Genomic DNA, 22,835 nt, shown 5'->3' with positions numbered 1-22,835 from the left:
ACTCGGCACTGGTGAAGCACGGTCCATTGTCACTCACAAGGACATCAGGCAGGCAGTGCGTGGCAAACATGGCTCGCAGGCTTTCAATAGTGGCAGCGGACGTGCTTGCCGACATTATCTCACATTCAATCCATTTGGAGTACACTTCTACAACCACAAGGAACATTTTTCCCAAGAATGGGCCTGCAAGTCGACATGAACCCTGGACCATGGTTTGGAGGGCCAGGACCATAAACTTAGTGGCACCTCCTTGGGTGCATTACTTAACTGCGAACATGTATTACATTTGTGCACGCAGGACTCTAAGTCTGCATCGATACCGGGTCACCGCATGTGGGATCTGGCCATCGCTTTCATCATTACAATGCCTGGGTGGGTGCTGTGGGGGTCACTGATGAAAGTGTCCCTGCCCTTTTTTGTCACTACTACCCGATTACCACATAGGAGGCAGTCTGCCTGTATAGACATTTCATCTCTGTGCTGCTGGTACGGCTTTATTTCTTCCTGCATTTCTAACAGGACACTAGACCAACTCCTATGGAGTACACAATTTTTTACCAAGGACAGTAAGGTGTCCTGGCTCGTCCAGGTTCTAATCTGTCGGGCAGTAACAGGTGATTATTCACTCTCGAATGCTTCCATTACCATAACTAAATCTGCAGGCTGTGCCATCTCCACCCCTGTGGTGGACAATGGCAGCCTACTAAGAACATCGGCACAGTTTTCTGTGCCTGGCCTGTGGCAGATGGCATAGTTGTATGCGGCTCTGGATGCGGGCCGATGCATTCGTATTTATCCCCTTACTTTCAGAAAAGAGGGATATCAGTGGCTGATGGTCGGTTTCCAATTCAAATTTGAGCCCAAACAGATATTGATGCATTTTCTTTACCCCATAAACACACGCTAACGCTTCTTTTTCAATCATGCTGTAGGCTCTCTCAGCCTTAGACAGACTTCTGGATGCAAAAGCAACCGATTGCAATTTCCCAGATTCATTAGCTTGTTGCAATACACACCGACACCGTACGATGACACATCACATGCTAGTACCAAGCGCTTACATGGATCATACAACACAAGCAATTTGTTTGAGCATAATAGTTTCTTAGCTTTCTCAAAGGCATTTTCTTGGCTTTTACCCCATACCCATTCATCTCCTTTACGCAGTAAAGCGTGCAGTGGTTCTAACAGTGTTCTAAGACCCGGTAAGAAGTTGCCAAAATAGTTCAGGAGTCCTAGGAACAACCGCAGCTCCGTCACATTCTGTGGTCTCGGTGCGTTCTTGATTACCTCCGTCTTCGAATCGGTGGGCCTGATGCCATCCGCCGCAATCCTCCTTCCCAGGAACTCAACTTCAGGTGCCAGGAAAATGCACTTCGAGCATTTTAACCTGAGCCCCACACGATTAAGCCGACTAAGGACCTCCTCCAGGTTCTGCAGGTGCTCGACGTGTCCCGAACTGTAACCAAGATGTCGTCCTGGAAGACCATGGTGCGCGGGACCGACTTCAGCAAGTTTTCCATGTTCCTCTGGAATATCGCCGCGGTTGATCGAATCCTGAATGGGCATCTGTTGTAAATGAAGAGACCTCTGTGCGTGTTGATGCAGGTGAGGCCCTTCGATGATTCCTCCAGCTCCTGCGTCATGTAGGCCGAGGTCAAGTCCAGCTTCGTGAACGTTTTTCTTCCCGCCAGCGTCGCAAATAGGTCGTCTGCCTTTGGTAGCGGGTATTGATCCTGCAGGGAGAAACGATTGATAGTTACTTTGTAATCACCACAGATTCTGACGGTGATGTCTTCCTTGATGACTGGAACAATCGGACTGACCCACTCATTGAATTCGATCGGCGGAATAATGCCCTCTCGCTGCAGCCGGTTCAGCTTGAACTCCACCCCCTCTCTCATCATGTACGGTACTGCTCTCGCCTTGTGATGGATGAGTCGTGCCCCAAGAATCAAGTGGATCTGCACTTTTGCTCCTTGGAACTTCCCAATACCTCATTCAAACAGCGAGGGGAACTTGTTTAGGACCTGGGCACATGAAGTGTCGTCGACGGACGAGAGCGCCCGGACGTTGTCCCAGTTCCAACCTATTTTTCCCAGCCAGCTCCTGCTGAACAGCGTGGGGCCATCGCCCGGTACCACCGAGAGTGGTAAATTGTGCACTGCTCCATCGTAGGAGACCTTTACGGGAGCACGGCCAATTACGGGAATCAGTTCCTTTGTGTACGTTCTCAGTTTAGTACGAATGGGAGTCAGGATTGGGCTTGAGGCCTTGCTGCACCACAATTTATCGAAAGTCTTTTTGCTCATTATGGGCTAGCTCGCGCCCATGTCCAGCTCCATTGACACTGGGAGTCCATTTAATTCAATCTTCAGCATTATCAGGGAAGACTTTGTGGTAAATGTGTGCACCCCATATACGTCTGCCTCCTTAGTCTGAGGCTGTGGCTCGTTGTGATCCACCGTGAATCTGTCCTCCTCTGCAACATGATGGTTTGCAGGATTATCAGGGTTTGTAGCTCGCTTGCACATATGTTGGAGGTGTCCCATTGTTCCACAGCCCTTGCAAACGTATACTTTGAAGCGGCATGAATGGAAACGATGATCACCTCCCCAGCGCCAACAAGGTGTTAATGGCCTTGTATTCACCACCTTTGATGGTGGACTCTGAGACATCTGCGGATGTACAGCTGCAGACATATGAGTTCTGCCCTGTACGAAAGCAAAATTACTTTGTTCACAGTACTTGCAGCAGCACTCGTGTGCTGAGAGATTTGTTTGGTATTGTCACTAGTGGCGCTGAACACCTGGGCTATCGCTGTGGCTTTATTCAAGGTTGGGGTCTCTACAGTCAAAAGTTTGCGAAGTATTACTTCATGGCCAATGCCAAATACAAAGACGTTCCTGAGCATGTGCTCCAAGTGTCCTTCAAATTTGCAATGTCCTGCAAGGCGCCTTAGCTCGGCGACATAGCTCGCCACTTCCTGGCCTTCAGACCTCTTATACGTGTAGAACCGGTGCCTCGCCATCAGAATGCTTTCCTTCGGGTTCAGATGCTCCCGGACCAGTGTGCACAAATCATCGTACGATATCACTGTGGGTTTCGCTGGAGCGAGCAGATTTTTCATGAGGCCATACATTGGTGCCCTGCAAAGGGTGAGGAGGATCGCCCTTCATTTGGCAGTGTTCACTTCTCCTTCCAACTCGTTGCCCACGAAGTATGGTCGAGTCGCTCCACGAAGGTTTCTCAATCATTTCCCTCCATAAATTTCTCCAGGATGCCCACGGTTCTTTGCATTGTTGCGGTGGGGTTCGTCATCTGTATCTTGTCGCCAGTTGTTATGTCTTGAATAAAGAATCTGACCAGATACTGTAAATTCAAAGTAATATGTGACCTTAGTCGTTTATTACAGGTCTCCAGAGTGCCTCTCCAGCCTGTGAGGCCTCCTTATGTACAGGTGCTCCCAGGGATTGTGGGATCCCTTGGGACTCCAGGGGATGAGCCCTCTGGTGGTTAAACAAGGTATTTACAGGTTTGCAAATATAACACATTTCATGGCAGTTCTTTAATTGGCTTTCCTTAGCCATGTGCCTGTCTGCAGAAGCTGGTGCCGTTTCTTGATCAAGTTAATCATTTTCCTATTAACACCTTTTAATGGTTCTGCTCGTTTGGTGAGTTTCGATGGGTTTGTTTGGTGAGTTTCGATGGGTTTGCCCCCCAGTCATCAAAATCCACGGCGCGGCCCTGGACAACGTGGACCATTTCCCATACCTCGGGAGCCTCTTATCAACAAAGGCAGACATTGATGAGAAGATTCAACACCGCCTCCAGTGCACCAGCGCAGCTTTCGGCCGCCTGAGGAAAAGTGTGTCCAAATCTACCACCAAGCTCATGGTCTACAGGGCTATAATAATACCCGCTCTCCTGTAATACTCAGAGACATGGACCATGTACAGTAGATACCTCAAGTCTCTGGAGAAATACCACCAATGATGCCTCCGCAAAATCCTACAAATCCACTGAGAGGACAGACGCACCAACATTCGCATCCTCGACCAGGCCAACATCCCCAGCATTAAAGCACTGACCACACTTGATCAGCTCCACTAGACAGGCCACATTGTCCACATGCCAGACACGATTCTGCCAAAGCAAGCGCTCTACTCGGAACTCCTTCACAGCAAACGAGACTAAGGTGGGCAGAGGAAACGTTACAGGGACACGCTCAAAGCCTCCCTGATAAAGTGCAACATCCCCACCGACACCTGGCAGTCCCTGGCCAAAGACCGCCCTAAGTTGAGGAAGTGCATCCGGGAGGGCACTGAGCACCTCGAGTCTCATCGCCGACAGCATGCAGAAAACAAGCGGAGGCAGCGGAAAGAGAGTGCGGCAAAGCTGTCCCACCCACCCTTTCCTTCAACGACTATCTGTCCCACCTGTGGCAGGGATTGTGACTCTCGTATTGGACTGTTTAGCCACCTAAGGACTCACTTTAGGAGTAGAAGCAAGTCTTCCTCGATTCCGAGGGACTGCCTATGATGATGATGATGATGACACACCAAATTTATCTCTATTACATACATCCCCATATCAATCTCGAGTCCATCACATATTATGGGCCCAATTTTGGCCATGACTTGCATCAATTTTTTTGAAGTAAGTTGTTTTTTCTGGAGTAAATTAAAAAATGCCATTTTCCCCCCAAAATTTGCTCCAGAGTAAGTCAGTTAGGTACGATTTCTTTTAGTTCAGTTTTTTTTTTCAAAAGGGGGCATTCCCAGACACTTACACTAATTTTGGCCATTTATGCCACTTTGGCCAGCTAAAACTTACTCCAAATCGACTTAGGTCAACGTATGTGGCCAGCTCTGAAAAACCTTGTGGGCAGTTAAGAAATCGACGCAAGTTAGAACATTTAAAGCACCAAGACTTACAAAACACTAAACAAACCACAAAAAGTAATAAGCAATCAATCAATAACAAATAAAAAATAGAAGTCCTACCTTTATGCCAGAATCAAGTTTTTTTTTAAAGTTCCCCCCCCCCCCCAAAACACTCTTTCTCCTCCCACCCAACACACTCTTTCTTCCCCCCCCCCCCACCAAAACTCTCCTCCTCGCCCTCCTCGCCCACCCCACCCCCCAATCAAAACTCTCAAGCACAACCATCAATGAATAAAAAATAAAACTGAAGTCCTACCTCGGCCTGGGAACTCAGCGGGCCGGCTAGCCGGTGCAGGAGGCCACTCGGCTGGAAATAAGGTGCAGCGAGATTGGGGCATCCACTCGGCCGGGGATAGGAGCTGCGAGCATCGGGTCCTGCTCACAGCCTGCAGGACACGTTGGGAGGGCACGAGCATGCGCGCAGACTTCACTGCGCATGCGCACAGGTGCCGGCACTGTTTTCGGCGCTGATCTGTTGCTCCACCCCCTACTTCACAATGCATGCCACGCTGGGACTCCGGGGACTCAGAAGAGTGGCCAGGATAGAGCGACTTTTTTCCGGCGCCGTTTCCAGTGCGCAAAGTCAGCGCACTTAAGGTAAGTGCACCGAGAAAAGGAGTTGGGCAAAATTGAGCCCTATAATTCTATCATTAACATACACTTTTATTCTTACAGTCAGCAGCCTTCCCACCTGCCACGTTGCAGCCACCGGTGCAGCACTGCCCCAGACCACCATGGTAGGCAAAGGAAAGAAAAAAAGGCTTGCATTTCCACAGCATCTTTCACTATCTCAGGACGTCCACAGCACTTTTACAGCCAATGAAATACTTTTGAAGTGTAGTCACTGTTGTAATGTAGGAACCATGGCAGCCAATTTGCGCACAGCAAGCTCCCACAAACAGCAATGCGATAATGACCAGGTCATCTGTTCTAGTTATGTTGATTGAGGGATAGATATTAGCCAGGATACTGGGGATAACTCCCCTGCTCTTCTTCGAAATAGCACTATGGGATCTTTTATGTCCACCTGACAGAGGAGACAGGGCCTCGGTTTAACATCTCATCCGACAGTGCAGCCCTCGCTCAACACTGCACTGGAGTGTCAGCCTAGCTTTAGTGCTCAAGTCCCTGAAGTGGGACTCGAACCCACAACCTTCTGACTCAGAGATGAGAGTGTTGCACACTGAGCCACAGCTGACACAGCTGGAAGAAAGACAGAAGACAGACACAAAGGGAATGCACAAGGTTGATTAATTGACTTAGTTATGTAATATTGGATGGATTGATGTATAAAGTTGGTTCGGAATGTTTTTTTAGTGGTGGATTTTATTTCAGAATTGTGGCAAATAGTACGCTGTGATGGTCAGCAACAGAGGGAAGGTAATGTGTGAGACAGTTGTTAAATGGGGAATTGGCGTTGTGTTCACTGGTACCATAGTAGGATGTGTTGATCACGGACAGCTCAGGTAGCAACGAGTTGTCTGGGTTGGCTCCTCCCTGACTCCTCCTCAGTTGCTCGTCATACGCCTGATGGCAAGGGCTGTGCCCTCATGGTGGCGAGGTTGTGGAGCATGCAGCAGATCAAATCTTGAGATATGTTCTGGTGAGTACTGCAGGGCTCCTCCAGAGCGGTCCAGGCAGCGGAGGTGTTGAGTACCGGTGGGGGCGATGGTTGCTCTGGGGAGTGCAGCCAGAGGCAAATCCACGCACCACGGATGGCTCAGCTGCACGGGGAGGCGGGGGGGGAGGAGGAGGAAGAAGAATGGAAGAGCTATAATGATTGGGGATTCAATAGTCAGGGGAGCAGACAGGCCACAGACGTGACTCCAGGATGGTATGTTGCCTCCCTGGTGCCAGGGTCAAGGATGTCACTGAGCGGCTGCAGGGCAATCTGGAGCGAGAGGGTTAACAGCCAGAGGTCGTGGTCCACATCAGTACCAATGACATAGGAAGGAAGAGGAATGAAGTCCTGCAGGCAGAGTTTAGGGAGCTAGGAGAGAGATTAAAAAGCAAGACCTCAAAGGTAGTAATCTCCGGATTACTCCCAGTGCCACGAGCTAATGAGTACAGAAATAGGAGGACAGAGCAGATGAATACGTGGCTGGAGAGATGGTGCAGGCGGGAGGGCTTTAGTTTCCTGAGGCATTGGGACCGCTTCTGAGGGAGGTGGAACCTGTACAAGCCGGACAGATTGCACCTCAACAAAGCCGGGACCAATATCCGCGCGCGGGGCGGGGGGATTTGTTAGTGCTGTTGAGGAGGGTTTAAACTAGGTTGGCAGGGGATGGGAACCTGAAAATAGATTCAGTAGGGAGGGGAGTAAAGCTGGAATTAGAAAGCAAAAATAAAGAAAGTGAGTTTGAAGGAGGAAATAAGCAGGAAAAAAGGGTAAAAAAACAAACTTAAAGGCACTTTGTCTAAATACACGTAGCATTTGTAACAAAATAGATGAGTTGACAGCACAAATCGAGACAAATGGGTATGATCTGATAGCCATTACAGAGACGTGGTTGCAAGATGACTAAGACTGGGAATTAAATATTCAGGGGTACTTGACAATCCGGAAGGACAGACAGAAAGGAAAAGGAGGTGGGGTAGCTCTATAGATAAAGGATGGAATCACTGCAATAGTAAGAAACGATATTGGCTCAAATGATAAGGGTGTTGAAACAGTTTGGGTGCAGATATGGAACAATAAGGGGAAAAAGTCACTGGTGGGCATAGTCTATAGGCCCCCTAACAGTAGCAACTCTGTTGGTCGGAGCATAAACCAGGAAATAGTGGGGGCTTGTAAAAAGGGAACAGCAATAATTATGGGTGATTTTAACCTCCACATTGATTGGACAAATCAAATTGGTCAGGGTCGCCTTGACGAGGAGTTCATAGAGTGCGTAAGGGATGGTTCCTTGAGCAGTATGTAACGGAACCAACTAGGGGGCAGGCTATCTTAGATCTGGTCCTGTGTAATGAGACAGGATTAATAAACAATCTCCTAGTAAAGGATCCCCTCGGAATGAGTGATCGTAGCATGATTGAATTTCAAATTCAGATGGAGGGTGAGAAAGTTGGATCTCTAACCAGTGTACTAAGCTTAATCAAAGGAGACTATGAAGGTACGAGGGCAGAGTTGGGTAAAATGGATTGGGAAAATAGATTAAAGTGTAGGACGGTTGATGAACAGTGGTGTACATTAAGGAGATAATATACATCAAGAAAAATATATTCCAGTGAGGAGGAAAGGGTACAAGAGAAAAGAGAAAAGAAATAAACGATGGTATCCAATTAAAAACAAAGTAGTCAAAACTAATAGGAGAACAGAAAACTGGGAAGCTTTTAAAAATGATTAAGAAAGGGAGGATAGACTATGAAAGTAAACTAGCACAAAATATAAAAACAGATAGCAAGAGTTTCTATAGGTACATAAAAAGGAAAAGAGTGACTAAAGTAAATGTTGGTCCCTTAGAGGACGAGACCAGGGAATTAGTAATGGGGAACATGGAGATGGCAGAAACTCTGAACAAATATTTTGTATCAGTCTTTACAGTAGAGGACACTAACAATATTCCGACAGTAGATAGTCAAGGGGCTATAGGGGGGGAGCAACTTAACACAATCACAATCACTAAGGAGGTAGTACTCAGTAAGATAATGGGACTAAAGGCAGATAAATCCCCTGGACCTGATGGCTTGCATCTTAGGGACTTAAGAGAAGTAACGGCAGGGATTGTGGATGCATTGGTTGTAATTTACCAAAATTCCCTGGATTCTGGGGAGATCCCAGCAGATTGGAAAACTGCAAATGTAACGCCCTTATTTAAAAAAGGAGGCAGACAAAAAGCAGGAAACAATAGACCAGTTAGCCTAACATCTGTGGTTGGGAAAATGTTGGAGTCCAATATTAAAGAAGCGGTAACAGTACATTTGGAAAAGCAAAATTCAGTCAGGCAGAGTCAGCATGGATTTATGAAGGGAAAGTCATGTTTGACAAATTTGCTGGAGTTCTTTGAGAATGTAACGAAAACCGGTGGATAAAGGGGAACCAGTAGATGTGGTGTATTTGGACTTCCAGAAGGCATTTGACAAGGTACCACATAAAAGGTTACTGCACAAGATAAAAGTTCACGGGGTTGGGGGTAATATACTAGCATGGATAGAGGATTGGCTAACTAACAGAGAACAGAGAATCGGGATAAATGGCTCATTCTCTGGTTGGCAGTCAGTAACTAATGGGGTGCCGCAGGGATTTGTGTTGGGACCCCAACTATTTACAATCTATATTAATGACTTGAAAGAAGGGACTGAGTGTAATGCAGCCAAGTTTGCTGATGATACAAAGATGGGAGGAAAAGCAATGTGTGAGGAGGACACAAAAAAATCTGCAAAAGGACATAGACAGGCTAAGTGAGTGGGCAAAAATTTGGCAGATGGAGTATAATACCAGAAAGTGTGAGATCATGCACTTTGGCAAGAAAAATCAAAGAGCAAGTTATTATTTAAATGGAGAAAGATTGCAAAGTGCCGCAGTACAGCGGGACCTAGGGGTACTTGTGCATTGTAGTAGATGCAAGCACTCTAATAATGACTCCACGAGATAAGGATATAGTACTTGAAATGTAGTGACTTTAGTCCGTTTATTGCAGCTTCTTGAGGACACAATGAGGTGAGCTCCCTTTTATACTTGGTTACCTGCAGTATACAGGTGGCCCTTAGGTCTCCACCAGTTGCACCCTCTGGTGGTACAGGTATGGTGTATACAGTGTGAAGATACATTCGGTGGTCTAGTGTTACAGTACATACATTATACATACATAACAACACTCCCCCCTAAGTCTTGTGCCACTGGCTTTTGCACAGTGTGCTCTGGCCCTCGACTTGAGTGCCCAAAGCCCTTGCACTTTGTCTTTGCTTGGGAATGGCTCTCTCCCTGTGGAACCCCAAGTCCTTATTGTCACGACATTGGGAAGTGGTCGCCAGTGGATAGTTGGAGGTTGTGGTGAGTGTTGTGTGGGTTCTGGGTGTGATCCATGTGTCCATGGCTACATACATCCGTCCCCCCCCCCCCTGCCTCATACATAGACCATGTATGTGGCTCAACACCTGCATTAGCATACATGTACAGAGAATAAGTCTTGTGCAGCGTTGAACCATCACCAGCAACGATCCACAAAGGTAGTTTGTGCATCGCGCCGCCATGGGACACCTGGACATCCACGCTGCCAACGACTGGGATGGTGTCTTTTGTGTAAGTGAGCAGCTTCACCTGGATTGAGAGCATTTTGGGTCGTTTGGCGGGATTGTCCCAGAGTTTTTCGAAGTCCGTCTGATTCATCAGCGATTGGCTCGCCCCTGTGTCGACCTCCATTGAGACTGGAACACCGTTGATTTCTGCTTCCATTTTCCACGGGGAACTCTCGGTGGAGCAGGTATACGCTCCATACACCTCTTCCGGGGGCTGAGCAGCTTCATAGACTCTCTCTTCGTCTTCATCAGCCCTGGATCCCGGGTGATCGGCCAACTCTTCAGCGTACGATGAGTAAAATTTCTTCTACACATTTGCTGGAGATGACCTTTAGTGTTGCAGCCTTTGCAAATATAGTCTTTGTATTGGCATTGGTGAGCCCTGTGATTTCTTCCACAGCGCCAGCACGGGGCTAGCTGGTTGGCCCCATGTGGTGGACTCAGGGTTGCGGGAATCAGGGCAACAGCTTTGCCTCTGAAAGGCGACATTCGGTTCACTGTACTCGTTGGGTTCGAGTCCTGGGGGTGAGTCACCATTCTCCTAGAATCGCAGGCCGAAATCATGTATGCCTGGCTCACTTTAATTGCCTTCTGCAGGGTGACCGTAGTGTCTGCAGAGAGCAGCTTGCCAATTCCAATAACGAAGATGTCCCTTAGTGCTTCGGTGTGGTGGTCGCCAAAATCACACGGTGCAGCCAATCGTCTCAGGGCTGCAGTATATTTTGCAATTTCTTGGCCTTCGGGCCGCTGGTGGCTGTAGAACCGGTGTCTGGCTGTGAGGATGCTCTCTTTAGGTTTGAGCTGTTCCTATATTATTGTTACGAGCTCCGCATAAGTTTTGGTTGTCGTCTTCGCTGGGGCTAGCAAGTCCCTGATGAGGCCATGGACAGTGGGGCCACAACTGCTGAGCAGGATAGCTCTGCGCTTATCAGCCAGTGAGGTCGAATCGTCTCCTGCTAGGTCATTTGCAATGAAGAAGTGTTTGAGCCTTTCCACAAAGGCATCCCAATCTTCCCAATCAACGAATTGTTGAAAGTTGCTCAGGTTAGACATGTTTCATGTGGAAATTCATAACCTCATCGCCAAATGTAGTATATGCAAGCATTCTAATAATGACTCCACGAGGTAAGGGTATAGTACTTGAACTATAGTGACTTTAGTCCGCTAATTGCAGCTCCTTGAGTGAGGACACAATGAGGTGAGCTCCCTTTTATACTTGGTTACCTACAGTGTACAGGTGACCCTTAGGTCTCCACCAGTAGCACCCTCTGGTGGTACAGGTATGGTGTATACAGTGTGAAGATACATTCAGTGGTCTAGTGTTACAGTACACACATTATATATACGTAACATGCATGAAACACAAAAGGATAGTATGCAGGTACAGCAAGTGATCTGGAAGGCCAATGGTATCTTGGCCTTTATTGCAAAGGGGATGGAGTATAAAATCAGGGAAGTCTTGCTACAGCTATATAAGGTATTGGTGAGGCCACACCTGGAATACTGCGTGGAGTTTTGGTTTCCATATTTATGAAAGGATATACTTGCATTGGAGGCAGTTCAGAGAAAGTTCACTAGGTTGAGGGGGTTGACTTATGAGGAAAGGTTGAGTAGGTTGGGCCTCTACTCATTAGAATTCAGAAGAATGAGAGGTGATCTTATCGAAATTTATAAGATTATGAGGGGGCTTGACAAGGTGGATGCAGAGAGGATGTTTCCACTGATGGGGGAGACTAGAACTAGAGGGCATGATCGTAGAATAAGGGGCCGCCCATTTAAAACAGAGATGAGGAGAAATTTCTTCTCTCAGAGGGTTGTAAATCTGTGGAATTCACTGCCTCAGAGAGCTGTGGAAGCTGGGACATTGAATAAATTTAAGACAGAAATAGATAGTTTCTTAAACGTAAGGGGATAAGAGTTTATGAGGAGCGGGCGGGGAAGTGGAGCTAAGTCCATGATCAGATCAGCCATGATCTTATTGAATGGCGGAGCAGGCTCGAGGGACCGTATGGCCTACTCCTGCTCCTATTTCTTATGTTCTTATGTTTTTATGTTGTTATGGATGTCAATGGTTTGTTCTATTAGATTCCATGTGGCAGCAAGGCTCTCATTGTACGCACGCTGCCCACGTGTGGTTGGGTTGCGGAGCGGAATCATGAGCCACCTGGTCAGCGGATAGTCCTTGTTGCCCAGTAGCCATCCTTTGGTTTGTTTTTATGGCTGAAAGACCGAGGGAACAGCGGAGTGGCGCAGGATGAAGCACCATGACCAAAGTTCCCTGTGGACGGCGCTTTGTTCCGCGCGCCCTGTTTCTTTTAATGCTCAGTCCCGTTAAATTTGTCCGCAAGCAATGTAAAAGCCGGTGAGCGGCCTGGGCAGGACCTTTCAGATTACCGTGCTGCCATGAGCGATGAGCATGCTCCCCCTTAGCAGGAACATTGATCATGACTGCTGCCAGGATACTGGACATTCACCACCATGATGTGCTGAGCATGGTCGTACACCAACAGCTCATTCAGTGAGTGATCATCTTTGCTGTTGTGGTACATCTCAGCATTTAGATGCGGCACCCACAAAGCCATGTGCGTGCAGTCGATTGCGCCCTGCATCATGGGGAAGCCCGCTATCCTAGCAAAACCATGTGGATGCTCCGTCTGCTTCTTCAGAGAGAAGACAATGAAGTCCCCTCTCCTAGCATAAAGAGCATCTGTCTCCTCTCTTAAGCAGCAGTGGACGGCGAACTGAGAGATGTTTATAGGTGTCGCCTGCTTCAGCCTGGAAGGATCCCACGTGAGGAAATTCAGGGCCATGGTCACCTTCACAGCCCCCAGCAGTGCTATCCTGGCCCCTGTGTAAGGTTGCAGGTCTGGTTGCAAGAGGTGCCAGAGTTTGTGAGCACCTCCTTCGTAAAGCGCAGATGCCTCACACACTGCTCCTGGCTCAGGCTGAGGTCAGAGAATTGCTCTCGGAAGACACTAAGTGGGTAAGGCCTCCTGCTGAGAGTCCTTCTCCCCCTCCTCCTCCCTCTGCAAGCAACTTGTCCTTTTCTTCACTGCCTCTGCTCCATCTGCCCGTCATGCTGCAGCCAAGGGCATCCCATCCTGGAAGCAAGTGATCTGACCAGAAGCCTTGAAGCCAGAATCAAAGCCTTCGTCACTGGCAGCACCACTCTCAGTCACCTCAGCAACTTAACACAACTCTAGAAAGCTCCAAACACTTCCACAAACATACACAGAGCCAGTAGAAATTAGTCAACAACTAACATGTAAGAAGATCCCTTTAAATATCGCTGGTCGGGGTGTCCTTCAACTATGTTTGTAAAACAATAAATCAAATGCCACCCTACTAGAGGGGCACTAAAACCGACAAATTAAACAAATTAACTTTTTACATTAATGGATCAAATTAAAATTTGGTTGCTGGGGTGATGATGCACCGGTGGGTCCTTCAAAAACTCTTTTTGGAGTTCACCTGCAAAACATAAAACATTAAACGGTGCCACCCGACCTGGGTGACACTCCAGACATTTACAAGGCCCTTTTTTTTCCCCCCCTTTTTTTTTTTGTGTTTTTCTTTCTTTGGTTTTTTTTTGGGCACTAAAATCACAATTTTCCCCAGTGCCCCCTATAAAAGGGAAGGGGGACACTAAAAGCACCGGTAATTAAAACAAATTAAACTTAAAAACGTAAAATCAAATTAAAATTTGGTTGCCGGGCGTGATGATGCACTCCAGTCCCTCCGGTGCCCACCTCTCGCGGAAGGCCGCGAGCGTACCGGTGGACACCGCGTGCTCCATCTCCAAGGACACCCTGGACCGGATGCGGTGGGTCCTTCAAGCTGTTGGACATACGTTCAGCTGTTCGAGGTTAACACTAGGCATTAGTCCCAGTGTTGACGACGAAAATGGCAGTGCTGGCGTCAAAATCAGTGTTGCACGCTAACTGATGTCATGATCTGCCTACACTCCCGGCGTCGACACTAACGCCCCCACCAAGATGCTGTCCGGCGCGGCACGCACCAGAAGCATGCACACATGTTGCGGCACAGGCACTATTCTCAGCCCCCAACATCTGTAGCGCCGAGGAAAAAAATCAGGCCTTCTGGAGCCAAAGTTTTCACCCTGTGTAATTCTATGTTTCCTCCATTCATTCAAGCAACGCATCCCAGATCACAACTCGCTGCGTAAAAAAAAATCCTTAGTATTTTGGCCAATTACCTCAAGTAATATTGTTAAGTTATACATTGCTGTTTTTTATGATGTAGCCCTCCATTAGTTGTGCCCCTGTAAAAGGGGGGCATCTTTGTGAGGGTTTACTGTTGGATTACACTGGAGCGGGAGACGTTCTGTGGTTTCATTCAGAAAAAAAACACCAACAGGTGAGTTTCTGTTAATTTCACCTGCTCTCTCCCGGAAGTCCTGCCTCCTCTCAATCGAAGGCTCTGCACTTCCGGTGTCAAGGTCTCCAATAGAATTAGCAGAGGCAGAAAATAACAGAATTGTTGCTTCCATCGCCTTCAGAGTGTTCATTGCAAAGTAGGAGGTGAGTGTAATTGTTATCTTGCTGTTTCCGGTGTCGGGGGGCGGGGCTGCCTTGTCAATGGGTTTAGGATCAATTAAACCTTCAAAAAATAAAGATCTGGGACGTTGAGCAAAAGACTGGTGGAGAATTGGGAATATCTGTGTTTTCTGCATCGATGCCAAGACTGTGAAATGCTGCAGCGTTTCAAAATGCAGATGAACAAAAGGCGAATTTGCCGGTGGATGCACTCGGATGTAAAGGGCTTGTTGCCATGGATGCAGCAGCTTTGATCTTTCGGGAAAGCAAAGTGGGTGGGCTTGCATCAGGCCTAGGAGTCAGAGCCGTTTTGATTTTCCTTCTTTCTCAAATAAGATGCTCTAAACTTCCTCCTTTTGTAATTTATAATTTTTAGATCCTTTAGCCCCCCCCCCCCCCTAAAAAATGCAAAGAGGTTGAGTATTGTGTCAGTGTAAATAGGAATCGTTTTGGAGTGCTATTGTGATATTCTGCATACTACACTCCACGTTTCAGTTCCTAACCAGATATCTGGCAGTGTACAACAGTAATTGTAGTTGATGTACCTGTGCAAACAGATGGCTGACCATAACTGATGTACTGAGATAAATTGATTCTCGTGCGGTGAATGCGGACTCGCTGAATTCTTTTGAGCGAGAGCTGGACCTATTTCTACCTGGGGCTGAGATCACCTCTTACCAGAACGTAGCTACTGCAGGGAATTCAGGGCCCAGGTGATTTCCTGGACTTGTAACCATCGGCGGGGGGGGGGGGGGGGGGAAGCTGTCGGAGACGAATTTCCCAGATTTTGTTGCCTCCCAATTGTCTTGTTTTTGCATCTCCCAGGAGATCACAAGGTTTCGGGTGGGGTGTATGTTGTGATACACAAGGTATCGCAATTGTGTGGGACGGCTCGATGGACCAGAGGGTCTTTACCTGTCCATCATTGTTCATATGGCACTGGGTTTTGTGACCTCCAGTCCCGATTATTCTAATGTTCTCCTGGCCAGCCTCCCATCTTTCACCCTCCCTAAACTTCAGCTGATCCAAAACTCTGCTGCCAGTACCCTAACTCGCACCAGCTCCCGGTCATCCATCATCTCTGTGCTCGCTGACCTACATTGGCGCTCGGTCTGGCAACCCCTCAAATTTATAATTCTCACCCTTGTGCTCAAATCCCTCCAAGGTCTCACACCTCTGTAGCCTCCTGCAGCCCCACAGCCCTCCGAGATCTCTGCACTCCATCAATTCTGGCCTCTTGCACATCCCCGGTTTCTATTGCTCCTGCATTGGTGGCCGTGCCTTCAGCTGCCTGGGCCCTAAGCTCTGGAACTCCCTCCCTAAACCCCTCTGTCTCGCTCTCCTCCTTTAAGATGCTCCTTAAAGCCTACCTCTTTGACTAAGCTTTTGATCATCTGCCCTAATATCTCCTTATGTGGCTCGTTGTCAAATTTTGTCAGATAACGCTCCTGCAAAGTGCCTTGGGATGTTTTACTATTAAAGGCACTATATAAATGCAAGTTGTTGTTGGAATAGCCACAAACTCCCTGAATGGGGAACCTGAATATGCCTGAGCACGAACTTGTGAGGGCACTTCCTGTGGCTTTGTTTGGGGGGTGTTACCAGGCAACCCTCACCAAAACCAGTCGAAGTGGTCTAGAATGGGGCTAAACCTCAAACACTGAGGAGGGAGGATTTTTTAAAAAAGTTTTAATTAGTCCCCTGGCATGGGGCTTGGAGCGACAATCGCACCTCTCTGGGACAAGGAGCGAGGAGATCTGCCACGTCTACGAAGCCGGCCAGCTTCCACCTGTGCTCCTGGCGTCTTTGGCCAGGGTGGGTGAGGGTGAGGCTGCTGCTTTGCCCCTCCCCCACCCCCGCTAAATTTTGCCGTCAGAATGGGAGCGATTCAAGCGTAACTGCCAGGATTTCTGGGCTTTTGATTTTGTTTTCAATCCTTAGAGGACTAGGGCACTATCTTTGTATCGGCTGTGGCTCAGTGGGTAGCACCCTCGCCTCTGAGTTAGAAGGTTGTGGGTTCAAGTCCCAGTCCAGGGACTTGAGCACAAAAAATCTAGGCTGACACTCTAGTGCAGTGCTGATTGGAGATGCCGTCTTTTGGATGAGACGTTAAACAGAGACCCCATCTACCCTCTCAGGCAAAGGTAAAAGATCCCATGGCACTATTTTGAAGAAGAGAAGGACTGGTTATCCCTGGTGTCCTGGCCAATATTTATCCCTCAACCTACATCACTAAAAACAGATTATCTGGTTATTCTCACGTTGCTGTTTGTGGGAGCTTGCTGTGCGCAAATTAGCTGCCACATTTCTTGCATTACAACAGTAGAATCATAGAATGGTTACAGCACAGGAGGCCATTTGGCCCGTCAAGCCTGTTCCGGATCTCTGCAAGAGCATCTCAGCTAGTCCCACTCCCCTGCCCTTTCCCCGTTGACCTCCAATTTTTTTTCTTTCAGGTGCTTATCCAATTTCCTTTTGAATGTTACAATTGAATCAGCTTCCACCGCTCTTTCAGGCAGCGCATTTCAGATCCTAACCACTCGTTGCATAAAAAAAAAATTCCTCATGTCGCCTTTGGTTTTTTTGCCAAGTGATTACACTTCAAAAATATTTCATTAACTGTAGAGTGCTTTGGGACGTCCTGAGGTTGTGAAAGGTGCTTTATAAAAGTTTTTTTTATTGATTCTTTACCATGAGATTATGAACTTTAATTTTGTTTGCGGATCAATTGTCTGGAAATCCCAAATATCAAATTACTGCAACATTCAAAAGGCTATTTTTAAAACTTCACTTTTAAAAGTGTAAAAAATAAGGATCAATAGTGCTATTAACACAAAAGCAAAATACCGTGGCTGCTGGAATAAAACCAGAAAACGCTGGAAATCTCAGCGGGTCATCTGTGGAAGCAGGAAGCAGAGTTAACGTTTTGGGTCAATGACCCTTCGTCAGAACTGGAGAGTGTTCGAAAAGAATAGATTCTTAACAAGCACTGAAAGGAGGAGGGGAAGAAAGAACAAAAGGGAAGGTCTGTGATAGGGTGGAAGACAGGAGAGATTAGAGAGACAAAAGGGATGATGGGCCAAATTGAAATGGTAATGCCAGGAGTTAGAAAAACATTAATCAGGATAGGGTGTGAATGGTGGGATAATGACCAGCAGCCATTAGAGACAAGGAGAAAAAAAGAAAAAGGCTCTGTTTGGGGAGGGGAGAGGGGGGCAAAGATTGGCAGCGGTTATGCTCTGAAATTTTTGAACTCTATGTTGAGTCCAGAAGACTGCAAAGTGCCTAAACGAAAGATGAGGTGCTGTTCCTTGAGCTTCGTTGCAACAGTGTAGGAGACCGAGGACAGAGAGGTCAGAGTGGGAATGCAGTGTGGAATTAAAGTGACAGGCGACTGGTAGCTTGGGGTCACGCTTGCATACTGAATGGAGGTGCTCCGCAAAGCTGTCACCCAATCTACGCTTGGTCTCCCCTGAATAGTGCTATTGATCTTTGTATTCAGTGTTTCCTCAGGGGATGCAGAATTCCAAATTATGATTTTAAAAAGTAGGAAGAATGAAAGAAGTGCGTGGGACACGCCTTCCATCAATATGTCTCACTGCACGCTCGGATACAGAGACGTTCCATCGACACTAATATAAAATTATGACACTGCGGGTGCTGGAAATCTGAAATAGAAACACAAAATACTGGAAACGCTCAGGTGGGTCAGGCAGCATCTATGGATAGAGAAACCGAGTTAACGTTTCAGGTCAGAACTGGAAGAAGTTAGAGATGTAACAGGTTTTAAGCAGGTTCAGAGGCGGGGGGGCAGGGCAGGAGATATGTTGTATTCATCTTACTGGTTTTACATTGACAGAATTCCTTTGGAAGAAGTTGCTTTCGAAGATGCTGAAACGGAAACAGAGTTCAAGAGTGGAAAGTCAGCCTGTTACAGACTTTGGACCTGATGAAATGCTTACAGATAATGCGGATATTCTATGGATTAACAAACCAGTAAGTTGGTCTTGTGGTGAAGGCCTTGCAAATATTTTACTTTAGATGTATTCTAAATGGTCTTTTGGCAAGCCTTCCAACTTCCATCCTACATAAACTCGTGCTCATCCAGATCGCTGCTGCCCGTGTCCTAACTCGCACCAAGTCCTGCTTACCCATCACCCCTGTGCTCGCTGATCTACATTAGCTCCCAGTTAAGTAACACCTCGATTTTAAAATTCTCATCCTTGTTTTCAAATCCCTCCCTGGCCTCGCCCCTCCCTATCTCTCGAATCTCCTCCAGCCCCACAACCCCGTGAGATCTCTGCTCTCCTCCAATTCTGTCATCTTGCTCGTCCCTGATTTTAATCGCTTCCCCATTGGTGGCCGTGCCTTCAGCTGTGAAATTCCCTGTCTAAACCTCTCAGCCCCTCTCTTCTTTCCTTTAAGACCCTCCTTAAAACCTAAGTCTTTGACCAAGGCTTTGGCCAGCTGTCTGTGGCTCGGTGTCAAAATCTTTTTGTTGGTAATGCTCTTGTGAAGCGCTTTGGGACTTTTTGCTACGTTAAAGCCGCTATATAAATGCAAATTGCCGATGTTGAAGTAATTTACTTCAACGTGACTTTTCTATATCTTGTTGCAATTAATGTAGTGCCTAAAATATAAAATATCTGGGTCTCTGCCTCTCCCCCTGATGCTCACCTCTCCCACCCAACCCCTTGAGTTTCATGGCCTACCTTGGGCCATAATCTTGCCTTTTGTCCTGTTTTATGCCTTGTCCCACCACTATCCCATCCCTGTTGCTGTATCTGAGGTATTGTATGCTGTATTTAGCCTGCTTGCTTCTGAAACAAGGAAGTTATGCTAAACCTTTACAAATCACTGGCTTGGCCCCAGCTGGAGTATTGTCTCCAATTCTGGGCACCACACTTTAGGAAAACTGTCAAGGCTTTGGAGAGGGTGCAGAGGAGATTTACCGAAATAGTACCAGGGATGTCAGACTTCAGTTACATGGAGAAGCTGGGATTGTTCTCCTCAGAGCAGAGTAGGTTAAGAGGAGATTTAATGGAGATGTTCAAAATTGAGGGGTTTTGACAGAGTAAATAAGGGGAAACTATTTCCTCTGGCAAGTGGGCCAGTAACCAGAGGTCAAAGATTTAAAATAATTGGCAAAAGAACTAGAGGAGAGATGAGGTAATGTTTTTCACACAAAGGATTGCTAAGATCTGGAGTACACCATAGGGTCATAGGGCAAAGAGCAGGGGCGTGGGACTTAAATGGATAGCTCTTTCAAAGAGCCGGCACAAGCTTGACAGGCTGAATGGCCTCCTTCTGTGCTGCTATGATTCTCTGAATGTGTAAATTGACTTCTGTACTTACCATGAGGTCAAAGCCACAAGATCAAACAGGCCAAAGTTTTTCTGCTCTTCAGATCAGAGGGGACGAGGGCAACTTTGGACTTATGGGCCCAATGTTTCTGAATACAATTCAGGTTTCTTCATACAGAGCGACTGGGATGGTCACATATCTGGTCCAATGAATCATAGTTGGAGGCCATTTGGCCCAGCATGCCGAGAATGATCTGCTCCAACATATTTTGGGTTGTGGTGGGGGACCTTTGTCAAAATGTCATGAACTGTTTACAGTCCTCCAATTCATGACATCCTCTCCTCTCCCCATTTCAAGAAAACAGCTACTGTTCCTAACCTCAAAGGAGGAGATGCCAACCCCCATCCCAGAATTTTGTGAATGATCTCATTTTAAATGATCCTAATAAACTGAGCAGAAATTGCGGGCCAGCTGTCTACACTATCGTAATATCCTCTTCCTTTATTTTGATTAATTTATCTCCATCAAAGTAGAACTTATGAAAAATTGATCTAAAATTAGAAGTATTGAGTAGGAAAAGTGAGCATAGTGTAACAGCTCCTCCTTCTGGTTATTACACAGCATTACATAGAATGTACAGCACAGAAACAGGCCATTTGGCCCGACTGGTCCGTGCCGGTGTTTATGCTCCACACGAGCCTCCTCCCACCCCTCTTCATGTGACTTTTGAAAAATTCGTTCCTGGGATGTGGGTGTCGCTGGCAAGGTCAGCATTTATTCTCCATCCGTAATTGCCCTTGAGAAGGGGGTGGTGAGCCACCGCCTTGAACCGCTGCAGTCCGTGTGGTGAAGGTACTCCCATGGTGCTGTTAGGGAGGGAGTTCCAGGATTTTGACCCAGCGACTGTGAAGGAACAAAGATATATATTTCCAAGTCAGGATGGTGTGAGACTTGGAGGGGAACTGGGAGCTGATGATGTTCCCATGCGCCTGCTGCCCTTGTCCTTCTAGGTGGTAGAGGTCGCGGGTTTGGGAGGTGCTGTCGGAGAAGCCTTAGCGAGTTGCTGCAGTGCATCTTGTAGATGGTACACACTGTAGCCATGGTGCACCGGTGGTGGAGGAAGTTAATGTTTAAGGTGGTGGATGGGATGCCAATCAAGCAGATTGCTTTGTCCTGGATGGTGTTGAGCTTCTTGAATGTTGTGGAGCTGCATTTATCCAGGCATCTTATCAGCATATCCTTCTATTCCTTTCTCCCTCATGTACTTATCTAGCTTCCCTTTAAATGCATCCTGCAGTTCTTGTACTGTTCAGCATATTTTGCAGATATATTATGTCTTCATTAACATTAAACTGTGTAAGTAAGTGCTCAGGAACAATTTGTAATCTCTCTTCCACCCTTTCTACCTAACTGAAAGGGTGATGGAAACAGATTCAGTAGTATCATACAAAAGGGAATTGAATATGTATTTGAATAGGAGAAAAAAAAATCAAAGATGGAGGCCATTCGGCCCATCGTGCCTGTGCTGGCTCTTTGAAAGAGCGATCCGATTAGTCCCACTCCCCCTGCCCTTTCCCCACAGCCCGGCAAATGTTCTCTATATATCCAATTCCCTTTTGGGCAGTGCATTCCAGATCACAACAACACACTGTGTTTATTTTAAAAATATCTCCTAATTTCCCCCCCTTGAACTTTTTTGCCAATTACCTTAAATCTATGTCCTCTGGTTACTAACCCTCCTGCCAGTGGAAACAGTTTCTCCTTATTTACTCTATCCAAACCCCCTCGTAATTTTGAACACCTCTATTAAATCTCCCCTTACCCTTCTCTGCTCCAAGGAGAACAACCCCAGCTTCTCCAGTCTCTCCACGTAACTGAAGTCCCTCATCCCTGGTACCATTCTGGTAAATTTCCTCAGCACCCTCTCCAAGGCCTGACATCTTCCTAAAGTGCGGTGCCTAGAATTAGAGCAGGTGGGGGGGTGGGGAGGGAGGAGTTCCTTGTTTATCAATCTACATTAGCAATTTGGATTCAGAAGCTCACTTCAAACTGGCCAAATTTGCAAACTCTGAGAGGAAGTTGAACTTGCTCAGTATGAAATGAATTTGACAAAATGTATAAATCAGTGAAATAGGTGCCAGTGAAATTTAAGATGAATGATAGTAAAGAGCTGCAGATAGCGGGGGGGCGGGGTGGTTGGGGGAGCGGGGGGGATTCGGCATTGGTGGAGCGGGCGGGGTGGTTGGGGTGCGGGGCGGGGTGAGTAGTGGGAGGGGGTGTGGGTTTGGGGGAAGGGGGTGGGGGTTGTGGGAGGGGGGTCGGGGTGGGGGGAGCAGACGGGGTGGGGGAAGTTGAGGGAGGGGGTGGGGGTTGTGGGTGCGGGGGAATTGTTGGAGGAGTGAGGGGGGTGGAGTTGCGGGGGGGGGAGTGGGAGGAGTTTGGGGGAGGGGGAGTGGGGCGGTTGGGGGATGTTGGGGGAGGGAGGGGTTGGGGGGTGCAGAGGTTTTGGGGGGGGGTGAGGCTGATTGAGGGAGTTGGGTGGGATGAGGGGGTGTGGTTTTGGGATGTTGGGGGAGCGGGGGGCGGTGGGCATCAATTGCATAGCGAATACTCCCAAGAATGGTGTTACAATAGGTATGGGTGAAGTCAAACGAGATCCAAAGTGAAGTGTTCATCTTTTTATCTTTTCTAATTTATGTGTAACTTCAAAGCTAATATTTGAATGGGTGGGTGGTTGAAGGGCAAAGAAGACCAATACTGATATTTTATCCGAAGCCAGAATATGCCACTT

General features: G+C 47.3%; 1 protein-coding gene across 1 annotated transcript in view; it reads left to right on the top strand.

Moving 5' to 3' along the window:
* Window positions 1-18,603: 18,603 nt before the first annotated feature.
* The window catches only part of nalcn (sodium leak channel, non-selective), a 364,870-nt gene continuing 360,638 nt past the window's right edge, over window positions 18,604-22,835 (top strand). Inside the window, exon 1 of the mRNA XM_070891788.1 lies at window positions 18,604-18,736. Coding sequence (XP_070747889.1) covers window positions 18,629-18,736 — 108 coding nt within the window. The 5' untranslated portion in view covers window positions 18,604-18,628. The remainder of the gene's footprint in view (window positions 18,737-22,835) is intronic.

Source organism: Pristiophorus japonicus, chromosome 10 (genome assembly GCF_044704955.1).
Source record: "Pristiophorus japonicus isolate sPriJap1 chromosome 10, sPriJap1.hap1, whole genome shotgun sequence".
Lineage (NCBI taxonomy): Eukaryota > Metazoa > Chordata > Chondrichthyes > Pristiophoridae > Pristiophorus > Pristiophorus japonicus.
The sequence above is the reverse complement of the archived record's forward strand: the minus strand, read 5'-3'. Positions and strand labels throughout refer to the sequence as shown.